This window comes from Chiloscyllium punctatum, chromosome 17 (assembly GCF_047496795.1).
Source record: "Chiloscyllium punctatum isolate Juve2018m chromosome 17, sChiPun1.3, whole genome shotgun sequence".
Lineage (NCBI taxonomy): Eukaryota > Metazoa > Chordata > Chondrichthyes > Orectolobiformes > Hemiscylliidae > Chiloscyllium > Chiloscyllium punctatum.
In genome coordinates, this window is record NC_092755.1 from 73,780,529 (window position 1) to 73,803,723 (window position 23,195).

General features: G+C 44.1%; 1 protein-coding gene across 1 annotated transcript in view; it reads left to right on the forward strand.

Moving 5' to 3' along the window:
* The first annotated feature begins 5,438 nt into the window (after window positions 1-5,438).
* morn3 (MORN repeat containing 3) overlaps window positions 5,439-23,195 on the forward strand; it is a 65,655-nt gene continuing 47,898 nt past the window's right edge. Inside the window, exon 1 of the mRNA XM_072587459.1 lies at window positions 5,439-5,832. Within this exon, the coding sequence (XP_072443560.1) occupies window positions 5,688-5,832 (145 nt within the window). The 5' untranslated portion in view covers window positions 5,439-5,687. The remainder of the gene's footprint in view (window positions 5,833-23,195) is intronic.

The following is a 23,195-nucleotide window of genomic DNA, read 5'->3' on the forward strand; positions in this document are numbered from 1 at the left end:
TAAATGGCATAACAGTCCACTACTATCAATAACATTTTACTTCTGTGTTCAGAGTTTCATCCCAAGATATTTATGTGGACATGTTGCAAAGATGATGACAATAAAGTTCTCTTGTCTCTTGACAATGAATTGTACAAGTAATGCAACTTCATGTGATCTTTTCTGAAGATAGTGGGAACCTGACCACTTGACAGAATATCTTGCTTTTGGTATGACATTTTGTGATTCCCAGATGTTTTTGATGCAATTGTTGTCAAGTCCCAGGACTCTCCGAATGAACAGTTTTTCATCATAATGTCTCATTTACAAACAGTTACGTTGAGCAAGAATTTTATGATTTGGTTTACTATACAAGAACCTCTGGAGCTCAATCAAATTCTAAGGGGCTGGAAACTTCTTGATTGTTGTTCTCTTCTGTGCATCAACTTGGGCACAAGAAGCATCCACAGTATGAGAGTTGGTGAGAATTTACATTTGTAGTTAAGTCTACCTCCTGTTTCCTGTAGGCATTATGACACAACTTACACTCCAGTGTCACGTTTGTCTGAATGGACCAAGCCATCATCCATGTCACATGTGACTCCATCCAGTGCTTCTACAATCCTTGACACTATCCTCCAGGAGATTTCAGGAACTGATGTGATGCAGAAGGATAATCTATTGAAGCCAAACCCACCCAAACAATGTAATGAATATTGTGAATAATGTAGACTCTTCAATTAGGGGTAGTTCCCAACTCCCATCGGGATGTTATGTAGTCTCCCTGCTTCTTTTGGGTATGATAAGGGTAATAGGGAAGGTGATGGCCTTGTGTTATTATTGCTGAATTGTCAATCCAGCAACACAGGTAATGTTAATTACTCATTTTACTCATATGTGAGGAATAAGAGAATGATCAGGGAGAAGGTAGGGCCGATCAGGGACAGTGGAGGGAACTTGTGCGTGGGGTCTGAGCAGATAGGGGAAGCCCTAAAAGGGTTTTTTGCTTTGGTTTTCACCAAGGAAAAGGAACTTGTTGTGATTGAAAACTTTGAGGGACTGGGATATAGTCTTGACCAGATCAAGATTGATGAAGTTGATATGCTGGAAAGTTTGGAAAACATTAAGATTGATAAGTCCCCAGGGCCAGACCAGATTTATCCTAGGCTGCTCCGGGAAGCGAGAAAGGAGGTTGCTAAGCCGCTGGCAAGGATACTTGCCTCCTCACTGTCCACGGGAATCATACTGGAGGATTGGAAGGAGGCGAATGTTGTTCCTCTTTTCAAAAAGGGTAATCGGGAAATCCCTGACAATTACAGACCAGTCAGTCTTATGTCTATGGTCAGCAAAGTTTTGGAAAGAATTCTGAGGGATAGGATTTTATATTTGGCAAAGCATAGCTTGATTAAAGGCAGTCAGCATGGCTTTGTGAGGGGCAGGTCATGCCTCACAAATCCTATTGAGTTCTTTGAGGAGGTGTCAAAACAGGTGAATGAAGGTCGAGCAGCGGATGTGATGTATATGGACTTCAGCAAGGCAGTTGATAAGGTTCCCCAAGGTAGGCTCATTCATAAAGTCAGCAAGTACGGGATACAGGGAGATTTGGCTATCTGGATTCAGAATTGCCAGAGACTTTTCCCCAGGACAGGATTGACTGGTACGAGGTGTCATTGTTTGATGATATTAGGAAGAAGGTATAAAGGAGACGTCAGAGATAGGTTCTTTACGCAGAGAGTTGTGAATGCATGGAATGTGTTGCCAGCTGTGATGGTGGAAGCAGAGTCATTAGGGACATTTAAGCGACTGCTGGACATCCACATGAATAGCAGTGAGTTGAGGGGTGTATAGGTTAAGTTATTATATTTTACATTAGGATTAAACCTCGGCACAACATCATGGGCCAAAGGGCTTGTTCTGTGCTGTACTTTTCTATGTTCTATGTTCTGCGGACTTGGGTTTAAATCCCACCAAGGCAGATGGTGGAATTTGAATTCAATAAAGGTTTGGAATTAAGAGTTTAATGATGACAATGAAACCATTGTCAATTGTCAGAAAAATCCATCAGGTTTACTAATGTCCTTTAGGGAAGGAAATCTGCCTTTCCTACCTGGTCTGGCCTACATGTGACTCCAGATCCACAGCAATATGGTTGACTTTTAAATGCTCTCTGGGCAATTATGGATGGGCAATAAATGCTGGCCTAGTCAGCGATGCCCTCATCCTGTGAGTGAAAATAAGTTGCCAAAGATCCCTATTTGCATCCAGCTTTATGAAAGTGGAACTATTTCCCAATTTACTTAAACTTTCATCTGGAGACGATAAGAAACAAATTTCACTTTTAACAATATGCTCAGTTGAGCAAGATCTATTAAATTCTAATAAATCAGTTGAGGCTCAGCATTGAGAGCATCCCCAAGCACCAGCTTGTTGGTTCTGTCATAGGTAAAATAACCTTTTGCTTCCAGATAGAATCAGTTTCCTTTTTTTAACCTTTGGCAAGAGTCCATGAGGAATCTTTCTGTGAGTAAATAGACACACTTGCTTTATCTTGAGATTATAAAGTGCTTTTTCATGCTGACTTACTTCTTTGTGAATAAAACACAAAAATAAATCTCTGCTAAAGGGAAGTTTCCTGTAATGTAACTCTTGAAGTTATAATTTTAATGTTGAGCTGCACCCATGGAGAGATCAGACTAATTAATAGTAACCAGACCATTGATTTGCAAACAAACTTACAATTTGGTTAATAACTGCTGCTACAGTTTCCCAGAACTTACAGCTAGTTTAAAATTTAATGTAATGCTGGTGAGATGTCATGGGTACAACTGTGCATGCACAGATCATCAGTGTATCACAGAAAAAGTTGTAGCTGGGGACCTGAGTAGGTCTGGAACAAGGAATAAACCCTTCATACACACAGGCATACCTGGGACTTATGTCAATACCTACAATTACACCTTTGACTTGGAGAAAGTGAGATGACTTAATGGAAGAGTTGTTTAAAGGTTGAATAAGCTCAGCCAGGTGAAGGAGGTTGGTGGTGGATTGGGACTGTTCAACCCTTCAAAGAATATGCAGAGAGCCTTCAGACCATCCTGATGGGGGATAGATATGCAGAGCGATTGCATATCCATTGCGAAGACACGATGAGTAGGGCCAGAAAACTGACAATTGTGGAACCGACATAAAGCATCAGAAGAATCACAAATGTAAGTGGGAAGAGAATGAAAAAAGGTGGAAAAAATAGACGCAAGATAGGTTAACTTTCCTACCTATTTAGTTTGGACCAGATTTGTTCTTACCTTGCTGAGCTTTGTCATTTTCTAGAAGCTTACTTTTGAGTCTTAATTATCGTTATGCTTTTTTTTCATTCTTGCAATGAACCGAACTATGTTACGGGCTTAGGAATAAGGTTATAGTCGTAGGCCATTAAGTCCCTTGAGTTTGCTCCACCATTCGAGATTATGGCTAATCAGTTATTTTCTCATATAATCACTATTTCCCAATTATTCTCCTAATCTCTCAATTGTATTTCCTGTGTACCACTTCTCCACTGTTTGGTGGCCTGTAATGAATGCACAAGGATTGCATAATTTCTCGTTGTGTTCCTTACCTTCCTCATCAATTTTATCTTAACATAACTCATTATCTTTAAATTCCAGTCCTGTAATTTCATCCCATACAAACTGTACTCACTTGAAAATGTTACACTGTATTCAGGAATGTTAAATTCCCAGTTCTGTTCAAATTCAAATTACATCCCCATTATTGGTATTTTATCACTCTCCATAGTATTAATATTTATAAAGTAAAAGGCATGGAAACAGACTCTTTGGTCCAACTCATCCATACCGACGCAGTTTCCCAAACTAAACTAGTCCCACTTGCTTGCATTTGGCCCATAGTCTTTTAAACCCTTTGAATTCTTGTACCTATCAAAATATCTTTTAAATGTAACTGCACCTGCATCTACCACTTCCTCTGGCAGTTCATTCTACATACAAACCACCCTCTGTGTGAAAAGGTTGGCCTTCAGATCCTTTTTAAATCACCTCTCACCTTAAAATTATGCCCTCTAATTTTGAACTCCGCAACCCTGGGGAAAAAAAACCTTTTCAATACTATGCCCCTCATGATTTTAAACTTTTAACTCTGCAGTTGTTCTGAGCATTTGGTTCATTTACTTTCATTTATCCAATTCATACTTAAATTATTTTGGAATATTGATCAGAAATGACTCAAACTCACCAAACATTCAGCTGAAAATAATGATTTGGGGATGCTGGTGTTAAACTGGGGTGTACAAAGTTAAAAATCACACAACATCCAGGTTATAGTCCGATAGGGTTATTTGGAATCACTAACTTTCAGAGCACTTTCAGCTGGTTGTGGAGTATAAGATCGTGAGACGCAGAACTTATAGCAAAAGTTTACAGTGTGATGCAACTGAAATTATATATTGAATAGAATGACCATGTTCCAAAAGCTGAGAGACTTAAACAATCCAGGTTTTTTTCAATATACAATTTCATTGCATCACACTGTAATCTTTTGCTATAAATTCTACGTCTTACGATCTTATATTCCACAACCACCTGATGAAGGAGCAGTGCTCTGAAAGCTAGTGTTTCCAAATAAACATGTTGGAGTATAACCTGGTGTTGTGTGATTTTTAGCTGAAAATTAATTATTGATGACTCCAACTGATCTGGTTACCTGGTCTTATTTAACTAATTGGAACACATTTCCCTTGAAATTTCCACTCATTTTTCAGCAATATTCTGCACGCAATTATCTAACTTGTGGAGATATTTAAAAGAAAATATATTTATATAAACAATTTCCCCTTTGAAAGTGTAACTTAAGATGGTTGGGAGGGAAATTTGAGATCAACTTTGAGTGATCAGAACTACCAAAATAAATAAAAACATTTCAATCATAGTAATCTGGAAAGGTGGCGTAAATAAGGTCACCCCTCTCTCCCCCGCCCCAGTCCACTTGGTGTCAAGATGCATAAGATTTGAGTGATGTCCAAGGAAATTGTTCAACTCTTCAAGTCTCTACATGTACCATTTTGGGGTTCTGTTTCTTTAAAAAGAAAACAGTTTTGTGATACTTCTGCATTTATGAGTGAATAATGTGAACATCCAATAGCTCGTATTTAAACGATTCAAAGAGCTATCTTTCAGACCTGAAGGTTAGCAACCGCTTGCTGGCTTTAACGTTATTTCTTGTAGCAGGGGTAATGATTGGGCCGAGACATGACTTACTCCATCAAAAAACTTATTTTTAAAAAATTGCTCTTTTTCCCATACACAAAAAAATAAGTGTGACGGTATTTTCACATTTTTCCTTTGCTCTTGTTTTACTTGAAAATACCAAAAGGCCCATGACGATTCACAAGGCCCGTCTCTGTTGCTATAGGAACAGCCGTACACTATCGCACAAGGAGCGTCAGCGAGTTTGGGGATTGTTGTTAAACATCCTGTTTGCAGCCTCGCTGTTGCTGATATGCAGGACAGCCGATTTTTTGGCTGGTCTTTCCGATACCTGTTTGCGAAGGGATTTTGAGTGAAAACGGGTTCATTTCGATTAAACTCGTCTTGTGAAAGACAGCGGAAGAGATCCAGTCTCGATCCCTGGGAGCGTGCAACACCCTGCCCCCTTCATAACAAGTGAACCCTTCCATTGGAGTTTCTGACACAAAAATGCCATTTCTGAGGCCTCGGAAGCCCAAAGAAAATCGGTGGCATGAGTGGGATCGGATTGCGCAGAAAAACGGTTTAAAAAGCACCGTCTACTCATTAAGCGGGGACGAATATACTGGAGAGTGGCGGGACAACAAAAAACATGGTAAGGTTTAAAAAAAAACCTACAGTGCATCATTTTACAAAAACATAATTTCTAAAAATAAAGTGAAAAACATAGCTGGGATTGGCTCCAAACAGGAATTGCTTGTATTTAATGTCCTGCGTTTCTCAAAAGCAATGAAAATTGACTAAATCATGAGTTTAGAATGCATATGAGACATAAAGAGGCCATTCAGCCCATCGTATTCACAATAGCTCTCCACAAGAGCAACTGGGCCTGCCCCACTCCAAACATCTGCTGGCCCAGCAAACTCCCTCTTTGCTGGTGTTTATTCAATTTATCTTAAAATCCGTGATTGGCACTGCTTTGAAAAGACAACCTCAGGTAGTGCATTCCAAATCCTAACCTCTCACTTTGTTAAAAGAAGTAATATTATCTTTGGTTCATTTTCCAATTACCTTATAATAGTGTCCTTGGGTTCTTCATCCTTCTGCCATTGAAAATGGTTTTTATCTATTGTGTTTTGACTCCTCGTGATTTTGATCAGTTCTATCAAATATCTTGTCTCTAAAGTACTCCAACTCCTCCAACGTATACATGAAACTGAAGCTCTTCATCACTAGAACCATTCTCAATATTTGCATACTCTCCAATGCATTTCGATTCTTCTTAATACATGCTGCACTTATTTGGACACAGTACTCTAGTTGCAGCAAAACCAGTGTTTTATAAAGATTCATCATAACTTCCTTTCTTTTGTAAGTCCAGATTTCATATTCCATATTCCATTTGCGCCACCTTCTTAAATTAACCTGACATTTTCAGTGGTTTGTGCAACATTTGCCATTAGTTCTTTCTGCACTTACAGTCCCTTTGCTGTTTTTGTATTGCTGTTCTTTACTCTTCTTCAAGTGTATCCATTTGTTTCTGTACAACCAATTTCATCTGCCACTTGATTGCCCATTTCACCAGTCTCTCTGTGTCCTTTTGAATTCCCTCCCTGTTCACAATACCTCCAGACTTTTTGCTGTGTACAAATTTTGAAATTGTGCGCTGTATGCTTGAGCCTCTGTAATTAAAGGAAAAATCATGGTCCTTGTTTGAACCTGTAGAACGCTACTCTCTAGAACGGAATTAATTAAGGGAAAAAATAATGCAGGTATGTTAAAGGTAACTACTGCTGCTATATGCTAGTCAGTTTAGAAATGGCAGGATATCAGTTGATTATGTAACTGGAAAGATGCTAGAGGAAGGTTTCAGATTCCAAGGACATCTGGGGAAGGTGAAACGAGTACAATCTGGATAGTTTACACCTGGGCAGGATCGGGACTGATGACCGAGAGCAAGCATTTGCTAGTGTGATTGGGGTAGGGGTAGGTTTGAGCTAGAATGGTAGGAGTTGGGAACCCATGCTGGGTGGAGAAAGTGAGGACTGCAGATGCTGGAGATCAGAGCTGAAAATGTGTTGCTGGAAAAGCGCAGCAGGTCAGGCAGAATCCAAGGAGCAGGAGAATCGACGTTTCAGGCATGAGCCCTTCTTCAGGAATGAGGAAAGTGTGTCCAGCAGGCTAAGATAAAAGGTAGGGAGGAGGGACTTGGGGGAGGGGCGTTGGAAATGCGATAGGTGGAAGGAGGTTAAGGTGAGGGTGATAGGCTGGTGTGGGGATGGGGGCGGAGAGGTCAGGAAGAAGATTGCAGGTTAGGAAGGTGGTGCTGAGTTTGAGGGTTGGGACTGAGGCAAGGTGGGGGGAGAGGAAATGAGGAAAGTGGAGCAATCTGAGTTCATTCCTTGTGGTTGGAGGGTTCCTAGGCGGAAGATGAGGCACTCTTCCTCCAGCTGTCTTGTTGCTATGGTCTGGCGATGGAGGAGTCCAAGGACCTGCACGTCCTTGGTGGAGTGGGAGGGGAAGTTGAAGTGTTGAGCCATGGGGTGGTTGGGTTGGTTGGTCCGGGTGTCCCAGAGGTGTTCTCTGAAACGTTCCGCAATTAGGCGGCCTGTTTCCCCAATATAGAGGAGGCCACATCGGGTGCAGCGGATGCAACAGATGATGTGTGTGGAGGTGCAGGTGAATTTGTGGCGGATATGAAAGTATCATTTGGGGCCTTGGAGGGAAGAAAGGGGGGAGGTGTGGGCGCAAGTTTTGCATTTCTTGCGGTTGCAGGGGAAGGTGCCGGGACAGGAGGTTGGGTTGGTGGGGGGGTGTGCACCTGACGAGGGAGTCACGGAGGGAGTGGTCTTTTCGGAATGCTGATAGGGGAGGGGAGGGAAATATATCCCTGGTGGTGGGGTCCGTTTGGAGGTGGCGGAAATGATGATGGATGATACAATGTATATGGATGTTGGTGAGGTGGTAGGTGAGGACCAGTGGGGTTCTGTCCTGCTGGCGATTGGAGGGGTGGGGCTCAAGGGCAGAGGAGCGGGAAGTGGAGGAGATGCGGTGGAGAGCATCGTCAATCACGTCTGGGGGGAGCTTGCGGTCTTTGAAGAAGGAGGCCATCTGGGTTGTACGGTATTGGAACTGGTCCTCCTGGGAGCAGATGTGGCGGAGACGAAGGAATTGGGAATATGGGATGGCATTTTTATGGGGGCAGGGTGGGAGAAGGTGTAGTCTAGGTAGCTGTGGGAGTCGGTCCATTTATAGTAAATGTCCGTGTTGATTCGGTCGCCCGAGATAGAAATGGAGAGGTCTAGGAAGGGGAGGGAGGAGTCTGAGATGGTCCAGGTAAATTTGAGGTCGGGTGGAAGGTTTTGGTAAAGTGGATGAACTGTTCAACCTCATGGGAGCATGAAGCAGCGCCGATACAGTCATCGATGTAGCGGAGGAAAAGGTGGGCGGTGGTGCTAGTATAGCTGCGGAAGATGGACTGTTCCACATATCCTACAAAGAGGCAGGCATAGCTGGGGCCCATGTGGGTGCCCATGGCTACTCCTCTGGTTTGGAGGAAGTGGGAGGATTGGAAGGAGAAGTTGTTCAGGGTGAGGACCAGTTCAGTCAGTCGAAGGAGGGTGTCGGTCGAAGGGTACTGGTTGGTACGGCGGGAAAGGAAGAAGCGGAGGGCTTTGAGTCCTTCGTGATGGGGGATGGATGTGTACAGGGACTGGATGTCCATGGTGAAGATAAGGCGTTGGGGACCGGGGAAGCGAAAATCATAGAGGAGGTGGAGGTGGTACTTAGACTAAGGGGGACAGGACCATGTCGAGGTATGCAGAGATGAGTTTGGTGGGGAAGGAGCAGGCTGAGACAATGGGTCAGCCGGGGCAGTCAGGTTTGTGGATTTTGGGCAGGAGGTAGAAACGGGCGGTGCGGGGTTGTGGGACTTTTATGTACCTTTTATCTTAGCCTGCTGGACACACTTACCTCATTCCTGAAGAAGGGCTCATGCCCGAAACGTTCATCGAAAAATTCTTCCGCCGCCTTCTCCTCTGTGCCTACTTCTTCAACCAGGATTCTCGCCCACCCTCTGACGACCTCTTCTCCCGCCTCCAACACACCCCATCCACTTGGACACCCCGTGCTGGCCTCTTACCTGCCCTGGATCTCTTCATAGCTAACTGCTGCCGCGACATTAACCACCTCAACCTCTCCACCCCTCACACCCACTCCAACCTCTCACCCTCGGAACGTGCAGCCCTCCACTCCCTCCATTCCAACCCCAACCTCATCAAACTGGCAGACAAGGGAGGTGCGGTAGTAGTTTGGCGCACTGACCTTTACACCGCTGAGGCTAAACGCCAGCTTGTGGACACCTCCTCCTACTGTCCCCTTGACCATGACCCCACCTCCCACCACCAAACCATCATCTCCCAGACCATCCATAACCTCATCACCTCAGGGGATTTCCCATCCACCGCCTCCAACCTCATTGTCCCACAACCCCGCACCGCCCGTTTCTACATCCTGCCCAAAATCCACAAACCTGACTGCCCCGGCCGACCCATTATCTCAGGCTGCTCCTGCCCCACCGAACTCATCTCTGCATACCTCGACAAGTCCTGTCCCCCTTAGTCCAAGAACTCCCCACCTACGTTCAGGACACCACCCATGCCCTCCACCTCCTCCATGATTTTCACTTCCCCGGTCCCCAACGCCTTATCTTCACCATGGACATCCAGTCCCTGGACACCTCCATCCCCCATCACGAAGGACTCAAAGCCCTCCGCTTCTTCCATTCCCGCCGTACCAACCAGTACCCTTCCACTGACACCCTCCTTCGACTGACTGAACTGGTCCTCATCCTGAACAACTTCTCCTTCCAATCCTCCCACTTCCTCCAAACCAAACGAGTAGCCATGGGCACCCACATGGGCCCCAGCTGTGCCTGCCTCTTTGTAGGATATGTGGAACAGTCCATCTTCCGCAGTTACACTGGCACCACCCCCCACCTTTTCCTCCGCTACATCGATGACTGTATCCGCACTGCCTCGTGCTCCCACGAGGAGGTTGAACAGTTCATCCACTTTACCAACACCTTCCATCCGACATCAAATTTACCTGGACCGTCTCAGACTCCTCCCTCCCCTTCCTAGACCTCTCCATTTCTATCTCGGGCGACCAAATCAACACGGACATTTACTATAAATGGACCGACTCCCACAGCTCCCTAGACTACGCCTCCTCCCAACCTGCCCCCTGTAAAAATGCCATCCCATATTCCCAATTCCTTCGTCTCCACCGCATCTGCTCCCAGGAGGAATAGTTCCAAAACCGTACAACCCAGATGGCCTCCTTCTTCAAAGACCGCAATTTCCCCCCCAGACGTGATTGACGATGCCCTCCACCGCATCTCCTCCACTTCCCGCTCCTCCGCCCTTGAGCCCCGCCCCTCCAATCGCCAGCAGGACAGAACCCCACTGGTCCTCACCTACCACCCCACCAACCTCCATATACATCGTATCATCCGTCGTCATTTCCGCCACCTCCAAACGGACCCCACCACCAGGGATATATTTCCCTCCCCACCCCTATCGGCGTTCCGGAAAGACCACTCCCTCCGTGACTCCCTTGTCAGGTCCACACCCCCCACCAACCCAACCTCCAGTCCCGGCACCTTCCCCTGCAACCGCAAGAAATGCAAAACCTGCGCCCACACCTCCCCTTTTACTTCCCTCCCAAGGCCCCAAGGGATCCTTCCATATCCACCACAAATTCACCTGCACCTCCACTCACATTGTTTACTGCATCCGCTGCACCCGATGTGGCCTCCTCTATATTGGGGAGACAGGCCGCCTACTTGCGGAACATTTCTGAGAACATCTCTGGGACACCCGCACCAACCAACCCAACCACCCTGTGGCTCAACACTTCAACTTCCCCTCCCACTCCACCAAGGATATGCAGGTCCTTGGACTCCTCCATCGCCAGACCATAGCAACATGACGGCTGGAGGAAGAGCGCCTCATTGTCCGCCTAGGAACCCTCCAACCACAAGGGATGAACTCAGATTTCTCCAGTTGCCTCATTTCCCCTCCCCCCACCTTGTCTCAGTCCCAACCCTCGAACTCAGCACCACCTTCCTAACCTGCAATCTTCTTCCTGACCTCTCCGCTCCCACCCCCACTCCGGCTTATCACCCTCACCTTAACCTCCTTCCACCTATCATATTTCCAACGCCCCTCCCCCAAGTCCCTCCTCCCTACCTTTTATCTTAGCCTGCTGGACACACTTTCCTCATTCCTGAAGAAGGGCTCATTCCCGAAACGTCGATTCTCCTGCTCCTTGGATGCTGCCTGACCCGCTGCGCTTTTCCAGCAACACATTTTCAACCCATGCTGGGTGAGAAGGGAAAGAGAAACAACAATGCTAATAAAAGAAAGAATATGGTGGCACAGTGGTTAGCACTGCTGCCTCACAGCGCCAGAGACCCGGGTTCAATTCCTGCCTCTGGCGACTGATTGTGTGGAGTTTGCATGTTCTCCCCGTGTTGGCTTGGGTTTCCTCCGGGTGCTCCGGTTTCCTCCCACAGTCCAAAGATGTGCAGGTCAGGTAAATTGGCCATGCGAAATTGCTTGTAGTGTTAGGTAAGGGGTAAATGTAGGGGTAAGGGTGGGTTGCGCTTCGGCAGGGCAGTGTGGACTTGTTGGGCCAAAGGGCCTGTTTCCACACTGTAAGTAATCTAATCTAATCTAAAGTAAAGTGCAAAAACGGTAAACAGAGTAATCGAGGGTGAGGGGCAAATGAGTCACATTACAAAGAAAAGTTAAGATGATTTTAAAAAAAGGCAAGCCTTAAGGCTTTGTGTCTGAATGCACATAGCATTTGGAATAAGACAGGTGAACTGATGGTAAATTCAAGGTAAATGGATATGATCTCATAGGCAGTACAGAGACATGGTGACAAGGAAATTGGAACTAGGAACTTAATATTCAAGGTAATTTAGCCTTTCAGAAAGGCAGGAGGGAAGGAAAAGATGGTGGTGTAGCACTACTAATACAGCAGAAATGAAGACAGTTGCGAGAGATGATCTAGGCTCCACTAATATAATTTATTGTATCCGTTGCTCCCGATGTGGTCTCCTCTACATTGGGGAGACTGGGCGCCTCCTAGCAGAGCGCTTTAGGGAACATCTCCGAGACACCCGCACCAATCAACCCAACCACCCTGTGGTCCAACATTTCAACTCCCCCTCCCACTCTGCCGAGGACATGGAGGTCCTGGGCCTCCTTCACCACCGCTCCCTCACCACCAAAAGCCTGGAGGAAGAACGCTTCATCTTCCGCCTCGGAACACTTCAACCCCAGGGCATCAATGTGGACTTCAACAGCTTCCTCATTTCCCCTTCTCCCACCTCATCCTAGTCTCAAACTTCCAGCTCAGCACTGTCCCCTTGACTTAGCCGGATTTGTCCGACCTGCCTAGCTCCTTTTCCACCTATCCACTCCACTTCTCCTCCCTGACCTATCACCTTCATCTCCTCCCCCACTCACCCATTGTACTCTATGCTACTCTCTCCCCACCCCCACCCTCCTCTAGCTTATCTCTCCACGCTTCAGGCTCACTGCCTTTATTCCTGATGAAGGGTTTGCCCGAAACGTCGATTTTGCTGCTCCTTGGATGCTGCCTGAACTGCTGTGCTCTTCCAGCACCACTAATCCAGAATCTGGTTTCCAGCATCTGCAGTTATTATTTTTACCTTTTAGGCTCAGATAATGTAGAGTTCAATTGAGTTAAATAATAGCAAGCAAACAAAGAACAGGTAGGAGTAGTGTACAGACCCCCAAATAGTAGACACACTCTCAGAAAGGGTATGAATCAACAAATAATGAGTATGTAAAAATAATATAGAATGAATTATTGGTAACCTTAATCTGCTTATTGGTTGGGTTGGTCAATTTGGAAAGAACAGCTAAGACAACAAATTCATAGTGCATTAAGAATAGTTTCCTACTACAATATGTCATGGAACCAACAGGGAACAGGCTGTCTTGAATCTCGCAATGGGTAATGAGGCAGGTTCAATAAATAACCTCAGAGTGAAAGATCCCCTAGGAAGTAGTGATCATAACATGGTAGAATTTTATTGCTCACTTTTGAGTGTGAGAAAGCTTTTTTTAAAATTCAGGGATGAGGACGTCACTGGGTGGTGAGCATTTATTACCCATCCCTAATTGCCCTGAGGGCTGTTTAGAGTCAACCATCTTGCTATGGATCTGGAGTCACGTGTACGCCAGACCAGGTAAAGGTGGTAGTTTCCATCCCTAAAGGCCATGAGTGAACCCAATGGACTTTCCTGACAACTGACAATGGATTCATGGTCATTGTAAGACTCTTAATTCCAGATATTTATTGAATTCAAATTCAACATTTGCCATGGCAAAATGTAAACCTAACATTACCTGGATCTCTGGTTAAACAGTACAGCGATAATACCACTTTGTCATTGCCTTCCCCACCTTCACTTGGGTTGGAACAACTGTTTAACTTAAATTTTAAAAAAAACTACAATGAAATGAGGACAGAGTTAGCGAAAGTGAACTGGGTGCATAGATTGACAGGAATGATAGTAAGTAAGTAGTAGCTAACCAAGGAAGTTAAGGAGACTATTAAGTTGAAAGTAAAAGCATATAAGGAAACGAACGTCAGTGATAAATTCAGAATCCAGCAAAGGAAGACTGAAAAGATAATGGAAAGAAAGTAAACCATGACGCCAAACTAGTGAGGAATATAAAAAGTTACAGTAAGAGCTTTTTTAAATATATAAAAATGAAGAGAGGTCAGTGAACATAGGTGCTTTACATAATGAATCTAGAGAGATATGTATGGGGAACAAGGAAATGGCAGAGGAGTTAACAGATGTTTTGCATCAATCTTAATTGTGTCAGATACTTTGAACATTCCATTAATACTAATGAATACTGGGAAGAATTAAGTACTATTCCCATCAAGAGAGAAATAGTATTAGACAAACTAATGGGGCTAAAGGCAGATAAGTCCTTTGGCCCTGATGGCTTGCATTTTAGGATCTCAAAAGAAGTAGCTACAGAGAGAGTGGATGAATTGGTTGTAATTTTCCAAAAGTCTTGTCCTCTGGAAAAGTACTGGCCTATTGGAAAACTGTCAGTGTGACGCACCTGTTCAAAAATTAAGGCAGACAAAACAGGTAATTATAGGTCGATTCACCTTAAATCTATTATTGGAAAATTGTTGGAATCAATTATTAAGGAAGTAATAGCAGCACATTTTTGAAAACCATAATCTAAGAGAATCAGCACAGGTTCATGAAAGGGAAATCGCGTCTTACTAACTTACTAAAGTTTTTGAGGCAGTCTTAACCAGAGTGGATAGTGGGGAACTAGTAGATGTGTTATATTGGGACTTCCAGAGGGCGTTTGCCAAGGTACCTTAGAGAAAGTTGGTATCGTAGAACTCCTACAATGTGGAAAGAGGCTATTTGGCCCATCACATCTGGCCTAACTCTCTGAAGAGCATCCCACCCAGACTAGCCTCCCACTGTATCACATAACTCCACACTTACCATGGCTAATCTGCCTAGCCTATACTTCCCTGAATACTATGGGCAATTTCAGTATGGCCAGACCACCTAACCTGCACATCTTTGGACTATGGGAGGAAATTGCAGCACCCAGAAGAAACCCATACAGACACGTGGAGAACATGTGAACTCCACACAGAAACACCTGAAGCTGGAATTGAACCCAGGTCCCTGGTCCTGTGAGGTAGCAGTTCTAACCACTGAGCCATTGTGCCTCTCTAAGTTGTCAAAAGAGCCCATGATGTTGGAGGTAGTATATTAGCATGAATAGAGAATTGGGCAGGAAATAACAAGTGAGGATAAGTCATTCTTTTTCAGGTTAGCAATCTGTAACCAATGGGGTTCCACAAGCATCAGTGCTGGGCAAGACTGTATCCAATGTACATTAACGACTTAGAGGAAGGAAGTGAATGTACTGTGCCCAAATTTGCAGACAACACAAAAATAGGTGAAAAGACAAATTGTGAGAGGAATTTAAACTGTTTACAGGGAGATATTGATAGATGAAGTAGGCAAAAAAATTGTAAATGGAGTATATAATGTAGGGAAATGTGAAGTTCATTTTTGAAGGGAGAACAAACAAACAGCATTATATAAATAGAGAAGAACTGCAGAAAGTTCCAACACAAAGGCACTTGGTACTTTTGTGCACAAAATACAAGAAACTGGGAAACTAGCACACAGGTGCAGCAGGTAATCAGGAAGGCTAATGGCCCTTGTTTAAAATGGGTTGGAGTACAAGAATAGGGAAGTCTTAGTGTAACTGCACAAAGTGCTGGTGAGACCACATCTGAATTACTGTGACAAGCTTTAGTACCCTTCTAAATAGGCATCATTTAATTGGAGACAGTTCAGAGAAGGCTTATGAGGATGATCCCTGGTATGGAGAGATTGTCTTAGAAGCAAAGGCTAAATAAGTTGGGACTCTACTCACTGCAGTTTTGATGAATGAAAGATGATGACATTGAACCATACAGTATTCTTAAAGGGCTTGACAGGATAAATACTGAGAAGATGTTTCCCCTCATGGGAGAATCTAGGACCAGAGGGCATAGTCTCAGCATAAAGGAGGACACCAATTTTAAAGACTTAAATGAGGAATTTCTTAGAGGGCTTGGAAATCAGTAGTTAGAAATCCTTACCACAGGGAGCTGTAGGGGTGAAGTCGTTAGGTATATTTAAAGCTGAGATAGTTTTGCACAAAGCAGGGGAATCAAGGGTTATGCAGAAAACATGTAGGCAAGTGGAGTGTCGATCAGCCATAGATAGTCCTGTTGAATGGCAGTGCAGGCTCGAAGGATCAAACAAGTTACTCCAATTCATATTGTCTTATGGTCAATGTAAACCCCTATTTAAGAAGGGAAGCAGACAACAGGAAATTACAGGGCAGTTAGTCTGACCTCAGTCGTTGGCAGAATCAGAGAATCTCTACAGTATGGAAATAGGCCAATTGGCCCAACAAGTCCACACCAACCCTCTGAAGAGTATCCCACCTTGACCGATTCCCCTACCCTAGTACCCTACATTTACCCCTGACTAATGCACCTAACCAACACATCCCTGAACACTGTGAACAATTTAGCATGGCCAATTCACCTGGCCTGCACATCTCTGGATTGTGGAAACAAACAGGAGCACCCGGAGGAAACCCATGCTGACATGGGGAGAACATGCAAACTCCACATAGTCACCTGAGGCTGGAATCAAACCTGGGTACCTGGCACTGTGAGGCAGCAGTGCTAACTGCTGAGCCATCGTGCCAACCAGATTTTAGTGTCCATAATTATTAAGGATGAAATTGCGAAGTACTCGAGAGTGCATGGTAGAGTAGGGCTGAGCCTGTGAGGTTCTTTTCTCGAGGTTTCACACACCATCTGCAATTCGCACACACCGACTTCTGCAAACAGTTAAAGTTTATTAAAGCTTGTCCAAGCTAAGTGGCCCCTTTGACCCTCTTCACAGGCATGTGAAATCGAGTCAAAGTGAGGCCTTGAACAAAGAAAACACATCCCCTTTGTACAGGTCAATTCTTAATGCTCACAGATACTCTAGCCACTCCCCCCCCCCCCAATCAAATGTTACCCCAGGTACATTGGTAGGATGAGATCATCCTCGGAGATAATGCAAACGTAAATGTTAGCGGGTTTTGAGAAGATTTGTAACTTAGGTTGTGGTTCCCGATGTAAGTTTGCTTGCTGAGCTGGTAGGTTCATTTTTAGACGTTTCGTCACCATACAAGGCAACATCTTCAGTGAACCTCTGGATGAAGCACTGCTGATAACTTCTGCTTTCTATTTATATGTTTGGGTTGGTGATGTCGTTTCTTGTGGTGATGTAATTTCCTGTTCTTTTTCTCAGCAGATGGTAAATGGGGTCCAAGTCAATCTGTTTGTTGATAGAGTTCAAGTTGGAATGCCATGCTTCTGGGAATTCTTGTGTATATCTCTTTGGTTTGTCCTAGGATGGATGTGTTGTCCTTGTCAAAGTGGTATCCTTCCTTATCTGTATGGAAGGATACTAGTGAGAAACGGTCATGTCGTTTTGTGGCGTGTTTTCTGCCTGTTTGTCCAATGTAGCAGCTTTCACGATATTTTGTAAATTACATTAGTTTTGCTTGTTGTCTGTATAGGGCCTTTGAAGTTCATTTACTGCTGATTTAGTATGTTGGTGAGTTTGTGGGCTAACACGATGCCAAGGAGTCTGAGTAGTCTGGCAGTCACTTCCGAGATGTCTTTGATGTAGGGGAGAGTGGCGAGGGTTTCTGAACGCGATTTGTCTGCTTGTTTGGGTTTGTTGCTGAGAAATCGATACCCATTCTTTTTGAATACGCTCTGCCCTTCGTGCTGCAGTTTGTGGTGACTCATTGAAATAATGTTCTGATGCAGCTTCGCTTGTGGATGTTGACTGGTATTATTGATAGTCTTGAAGGTTTCCTCTAATTTGTTTCGTTTAGTGACGACAAAGGTGTCATCCACGTAGCAGACCCAAAGTTTGGGTTGGATGGTTGACAGAACTGTTTGTTTGAGTATCTGCATTACCGTCACTGCTAAGAAACCTGATATCGGAGATCCCATGGGTGTTCAGTTGGTTTGTCTGTAGGTTTTGTTGTTGAAGGTACAGTGGATGGTAAGGTATAGGTCCACTAGCCTGATGATACTGTCCTTGCTGATGAAGTTAGCGGTGTTTAGTACATGTGTCTTTGGATCTTCTAATACCCTTACTGGCATAAAATTCACTAAAGAGGAGAAACACAACAACAAACCGCCATTCCTCAATTTCACAGTCGAGCAAATAGCCAATGGGGAACTTCAAACCAGCGTCTACAGGACAACAACACATATGGACCAAACATTGAACTACAGGAGCAATCATCCCAACATCCACAAATGAAGTTGCATCAGAACATTATTTCAACGAGCCACCACAAACTGCAGCACAGAGGAACTACGAAGGGCAGAAGAAAAATCACCTATACAGTGTATTAAAAAAGAATGGGTATCCAATTAACATACAGTCTGCTGATTCTCAGCAACAAACCCAAACAAGCAGACAAAATGCGATCAGAAACCCTAGCCACTCTCCCCTACATCAAAGACAATTCTGAAATGATGCCAGACTAATCAGATCCCTTGGCATCATGGTGGCCCACAAACCCACCAACACACTAAAATAGCAGCTAATGAACTTCAAAGACTCTATACGGACAACAAGCAAAACTAATGTAATTTACAAAATACCGTGCAAGCACGTAACAAACGCTACATTGGACAAATAGGCAGAAAACTAGCCACCAGGATACATGAACATCAACTCGCCACAAAACGCCATGACCGTTTCTCACTTGTAACCTTACATACAGATAAGGAAGGACATCACTTCGACAGGGACAACATATCCATTCTAGGATAAGCCAAACAAAGACACGCACGAGAATTCCTAGAAGCATGGCATTCCAACCGGGAATGCTATCAACAAACAGATAGACTTGGACCCCATTTACCACCCGCTGAGAAAAAGAACAGGAATTGACATCACCACTGGAAATGACATCACCAACCCAAAGAAACCTAAACATATAAATAGAAAGCAGGAATCACCAACAGTGCTTCGTCCGGAGGCTCACTGAAGTGTTACCTAGTATGGTGACGAAACATTCCAGCTGAGCGAGCAAACCTACATCCAAATGTAAATGTCCTAATCCTGGGGAATTGTTAAGCAGACCATTTCCTGACTCAGTGATTCCCTAAGACAATGTAGGGGTGATATGTCCTAGCTTAAGGGGATGGTTATGAAAGCATTTCTGAATGGAAGAGATTGAATCATAGATTAATTTTATAATAGTAGGGGGAGTAGTGGCAAATGACTGTCTAAATGGAGTGGGAGTGATCTGCATTCCTGCATAAACGTCATCTTCACCCACTTCCAGAATGTTCAGTCAGTGCAGTTTAACCCTTTAATATTACATTGTCCAGAGAGATATTCCAATTTAATCTTTTAACATTATATTCCACCCTTTTTATCATTCCATGATAACCACCTAGATGACACTACCAGCTTCCATAAGACACTGAACAGCCAGTATTTAAGCAAGTTATTGATACGCAACGTGCCATGATTATAACAACAAAGATGACTAGTTCATGCGGTAAATAGAGTTTCCAGGATCCTCCCACGTGGAAAGAAAAGTTCACCCAGTAAAGTTCTTAAATTCACAGTCCTTAGTGACCATTTTACCCCCTCCAAGTTGAATGGAAACGAGCCAGTTATCCAAAACCTCCTTCAGTAATGTCCAATCTGAAAACAAAATTCTGTCTTGTCCTTGCACTCCACTCCACGGAGAAATCTGAATTCTTGGATAAGGGCAGTTAAATACTTAACAAAACTGATGAGACTTCATTCTCCAGAGATGCTTCAGATGGAGGATACCAGCACATCTGAGCGTAAAGTGCAGCAGCAGGCTAGGTGAATGCAGCATTCTTTGCTGCTTCTGCTCCCGCTCTGCTGTAAATGTAACAAAGTCAACTGGCTGTTGTGATGTTAGCTTGATCAGTGCACCATCATATCCCTTAAATGATTGAAAGAGATGATAAAGCTCACGTGGTTTAATGTCCATAGGAAGGCTACTGACAAAAAGCGTACCAACCTCCTCTTCAGTGTTATTAGCTTCTTCACTTTTCATGCTCATGACTGGGGAGCTGATGGAGTCTGTTGGATCAGGTTTTGGAGGGGCAGCAGTGGTACGAAGGCATGCTTTACCTGTGAATGGAGAAACTCAAAAGACGATGTTAGCTGCTGCAAGTATTTTGCATTTCCTGTCTCATTACTTCCTTGCTAAGGTGGTTATCAGTATGAAGACAGTCACACATTTAACTACACTTGTGTCTGCCTATTTCAACACTCTCGGTTATCTTTTGAAGTCTGTTACCCTGTTCACTCTTTATAACATTATCAAGTTTTCTACAATCTATAAACTTCTAAATTGTACTGCCTAAACAATTTAATCAATTATAAATCACAATCACTGGTCCTAAAGTCAAACCGGATTAGAGTGATGATGGAAAAGCACAGCAGGTCAGGCAGCATCCGTGGAGTAGGAAAATTGACGTTTCGGGTAAAAGTCCTTCAAAACATCGATTTTCCTGCACCTCGGATGTTGCCCGACCGGCTGTGCTTTTCCAGCACCCCTCTAATCTAGACTCTGGTTTCAAGCATCTGCAGTCCTCACTTTTGCCTAAAATCAAACCATTCAGGTTATTTAAAAATTATTTTCCTTTAACAAATTAATACTTGACTAATGTGGAAGCTGTCAGGAAAAATATTTCCAAAATGTTTCCTGTGCTCGAGCCATTGAAGAGGCAGTTTCAGTTCAAATTTAAATCTCAAATATTCATGCAAAAACAAATGCAGAATATATTAAAATATGTTCTCCAAATGAAACCTCTGAAATAAAACAGTCTGAATTACAGTGGCAACTTTGGTCGACTTCAACATTCTTTGAATGTGCAAAATGAAGGCGGCCAATGAAATCTTAACAATAATTGACAGAACTGAAATAGCTCAGCTTCAAGTTCTGATGCTTTCTAAAATCTTAACAAAACATCAAATTTAAAATGCACTCTTTTTAAATTAGATTAGACTACTTAGTGTGGAAACAGGCCCTTCGGCCCAACAAGTCCACACCGACCCGCCAAGCGCAACCCACCCAGACCCAAATCCCTACATTTACCCCTTCACCTAACACTATGGGCAATTTAGCATGGCCAATTCACCTAACCTGCACATTTTTGAATTGTGGGAGGAAACCAGAGCACCCGGAGGAAACCTATGCAGACACGGGGAGAATGTACAAACTCCACACAGGGAGTCGCCTGAGGCGGAAAGTGAACCTGGGTCTCTGGCGCTGTGAGGCAGCAGTGCTAACCACTGTGCCACCTTGCCGCCCATTTTGTGAACACTCTGCATTAAAAACACAGCAGCAAAGACATTATAATACATTACTCGCATCTGGCTAAAACATGACCACTGACATAATTGTTTTTGATTTGAAACAGGCATTGTAGCTTTTTAAACAAATCAGGGGCTCAATGTCCTCAATCAATTTGTTTTAAAGTTACAAGTTTGATCATTTTAAAAAGGACATAATGTACAATTTCAGTGTAAAAACAAAATCTGCCCTATTACGTAATCCACAAAACACATTGAATTGGGATCCTAAGTCAAATGAGGCAAAAAAGTCACTTAAAAGGATTTGTTTTAACTAGTATTTTAACAAACCAAAATATTTAAATATCAAAACTCTCAGCATGGCACAATTTACATTGAACCTTTCCTCTCAACCAAAGTATTAGTACAACATTAATTTCAGAGTTTCTTATGTTCTTTTTGAAGAATCTCTGGTCAGAATTCTTCTCATTTTAATATGGGGGAAAACTGTGCACATTTGAGACCCCCCCCCTCCAGTTCACCCGGGCTTGATCCATGAAATGGAAAATGAGTCGTCAAAAATGTGGAGGAGGTGGCCCCAAAAAATCCACACCAGAGTCGGACAAGGTGGGCGGCACGGTGGCACAGTGGTTAGCACTGCTGCCTCACAGCGCCAGAGATCCGGGTTCAATTCCCGCCTCAGGCGACTAACTGTGTGGAGTTTGTACGTTCTCCCCGTGTCTGCGTGGGTTTCCTCCGGGTGCTCCGGTTTCCTCCCACAGTCCAAAGATGTGCACGTCAGGTGAATTCGCCATGCTAAATTGCCCGTAGTGTTAGGTAAGGGGTAAAGGTAGGGGTATGGGTGGGTTGCGCTTCGGCGGGGCTGTGTGGACTTGTTGGGCCGAAGGGCCTGTTTCCACACTGTAAGTAATCTAATCTAATCTAATAAATCACGTTCACAGACTCCCAATCAACCATCACAGCACAGAAAAAAACCCCACAAACATTGGTCCAAGATTCCCAAAGCTCTGTGATCCCCACAGTGCCTGGCACGCCCACACAAAAAGAATCACGAAACATCCTCACCTCAGTGGAAACCAGACCGACTACCGCTACCCCACCACCGTGAGGGAAAAAAAGACCAGCCATATCCTGCTAACGAAATCACACCCACAAAAAGAGTAAGCCCTCACAGTGGACCACATGGCGCTGCAGTCCATGCCACTCCCCTCCCCCAGAACCAAGACTTGCCACGCCGAGTTCACAGCCCAGAAACAGACTCCCACAACAGAAACCCAGACTAACCTTCCCTGGCAGTCAATGCACTTCACTGTTGGGATCCGAGTGGACCAGCTCCACTTTCTCCCCCTTTTCCCGGTGATGCCATGTTGTTCTAAAATGACTTCCAAGGGGAGATGTGGGTCACAAAATCGATACCTTTAATAAGTACCAAGTTCTAACTCTTTTTTTTAATGCTCCTTTTTCCCTTGAGGACTTTAACCCCTTTTTTACTTTACTTCTCACGGGGACTTGAACCCCTTTTCTTACTCTATGTGCTGAGGGCTCTAACTCCAATCACAATCCACTTTGCAAAGCGACTAGGTGTGCAAGTTACCTCAAAGATTCCGTCCCAGGAGACAAGGGGTCTCCTGGGATCCAGGAGACAAGGGGTCAACTGAGTGTTAAGTTTAGAGAGAGAGAAAAAGAGAGAGAGGTCAAAGTGATGCTTACCTTGTAGGCCCACCTGTCTCACGTAGCCAACACACAGTCCACCTGGAAGCTCCGTGTATGTTGGATTCCGACTGCTGCCACCATGTGTTAGTTCTTTTCCCAGGATGTCACACACTAGAAGCAATTCGCACACACCAACCTCTACAAATAGTTAAAGTTTATTAAAGCTTGTACAAGTTAGGTGACCCCCTTTGACCCTCTTCGCAGGCTTGTGAAATCAAGTCAAAGTGAGACCCTGAACAAAGAAAACACATCCCCTT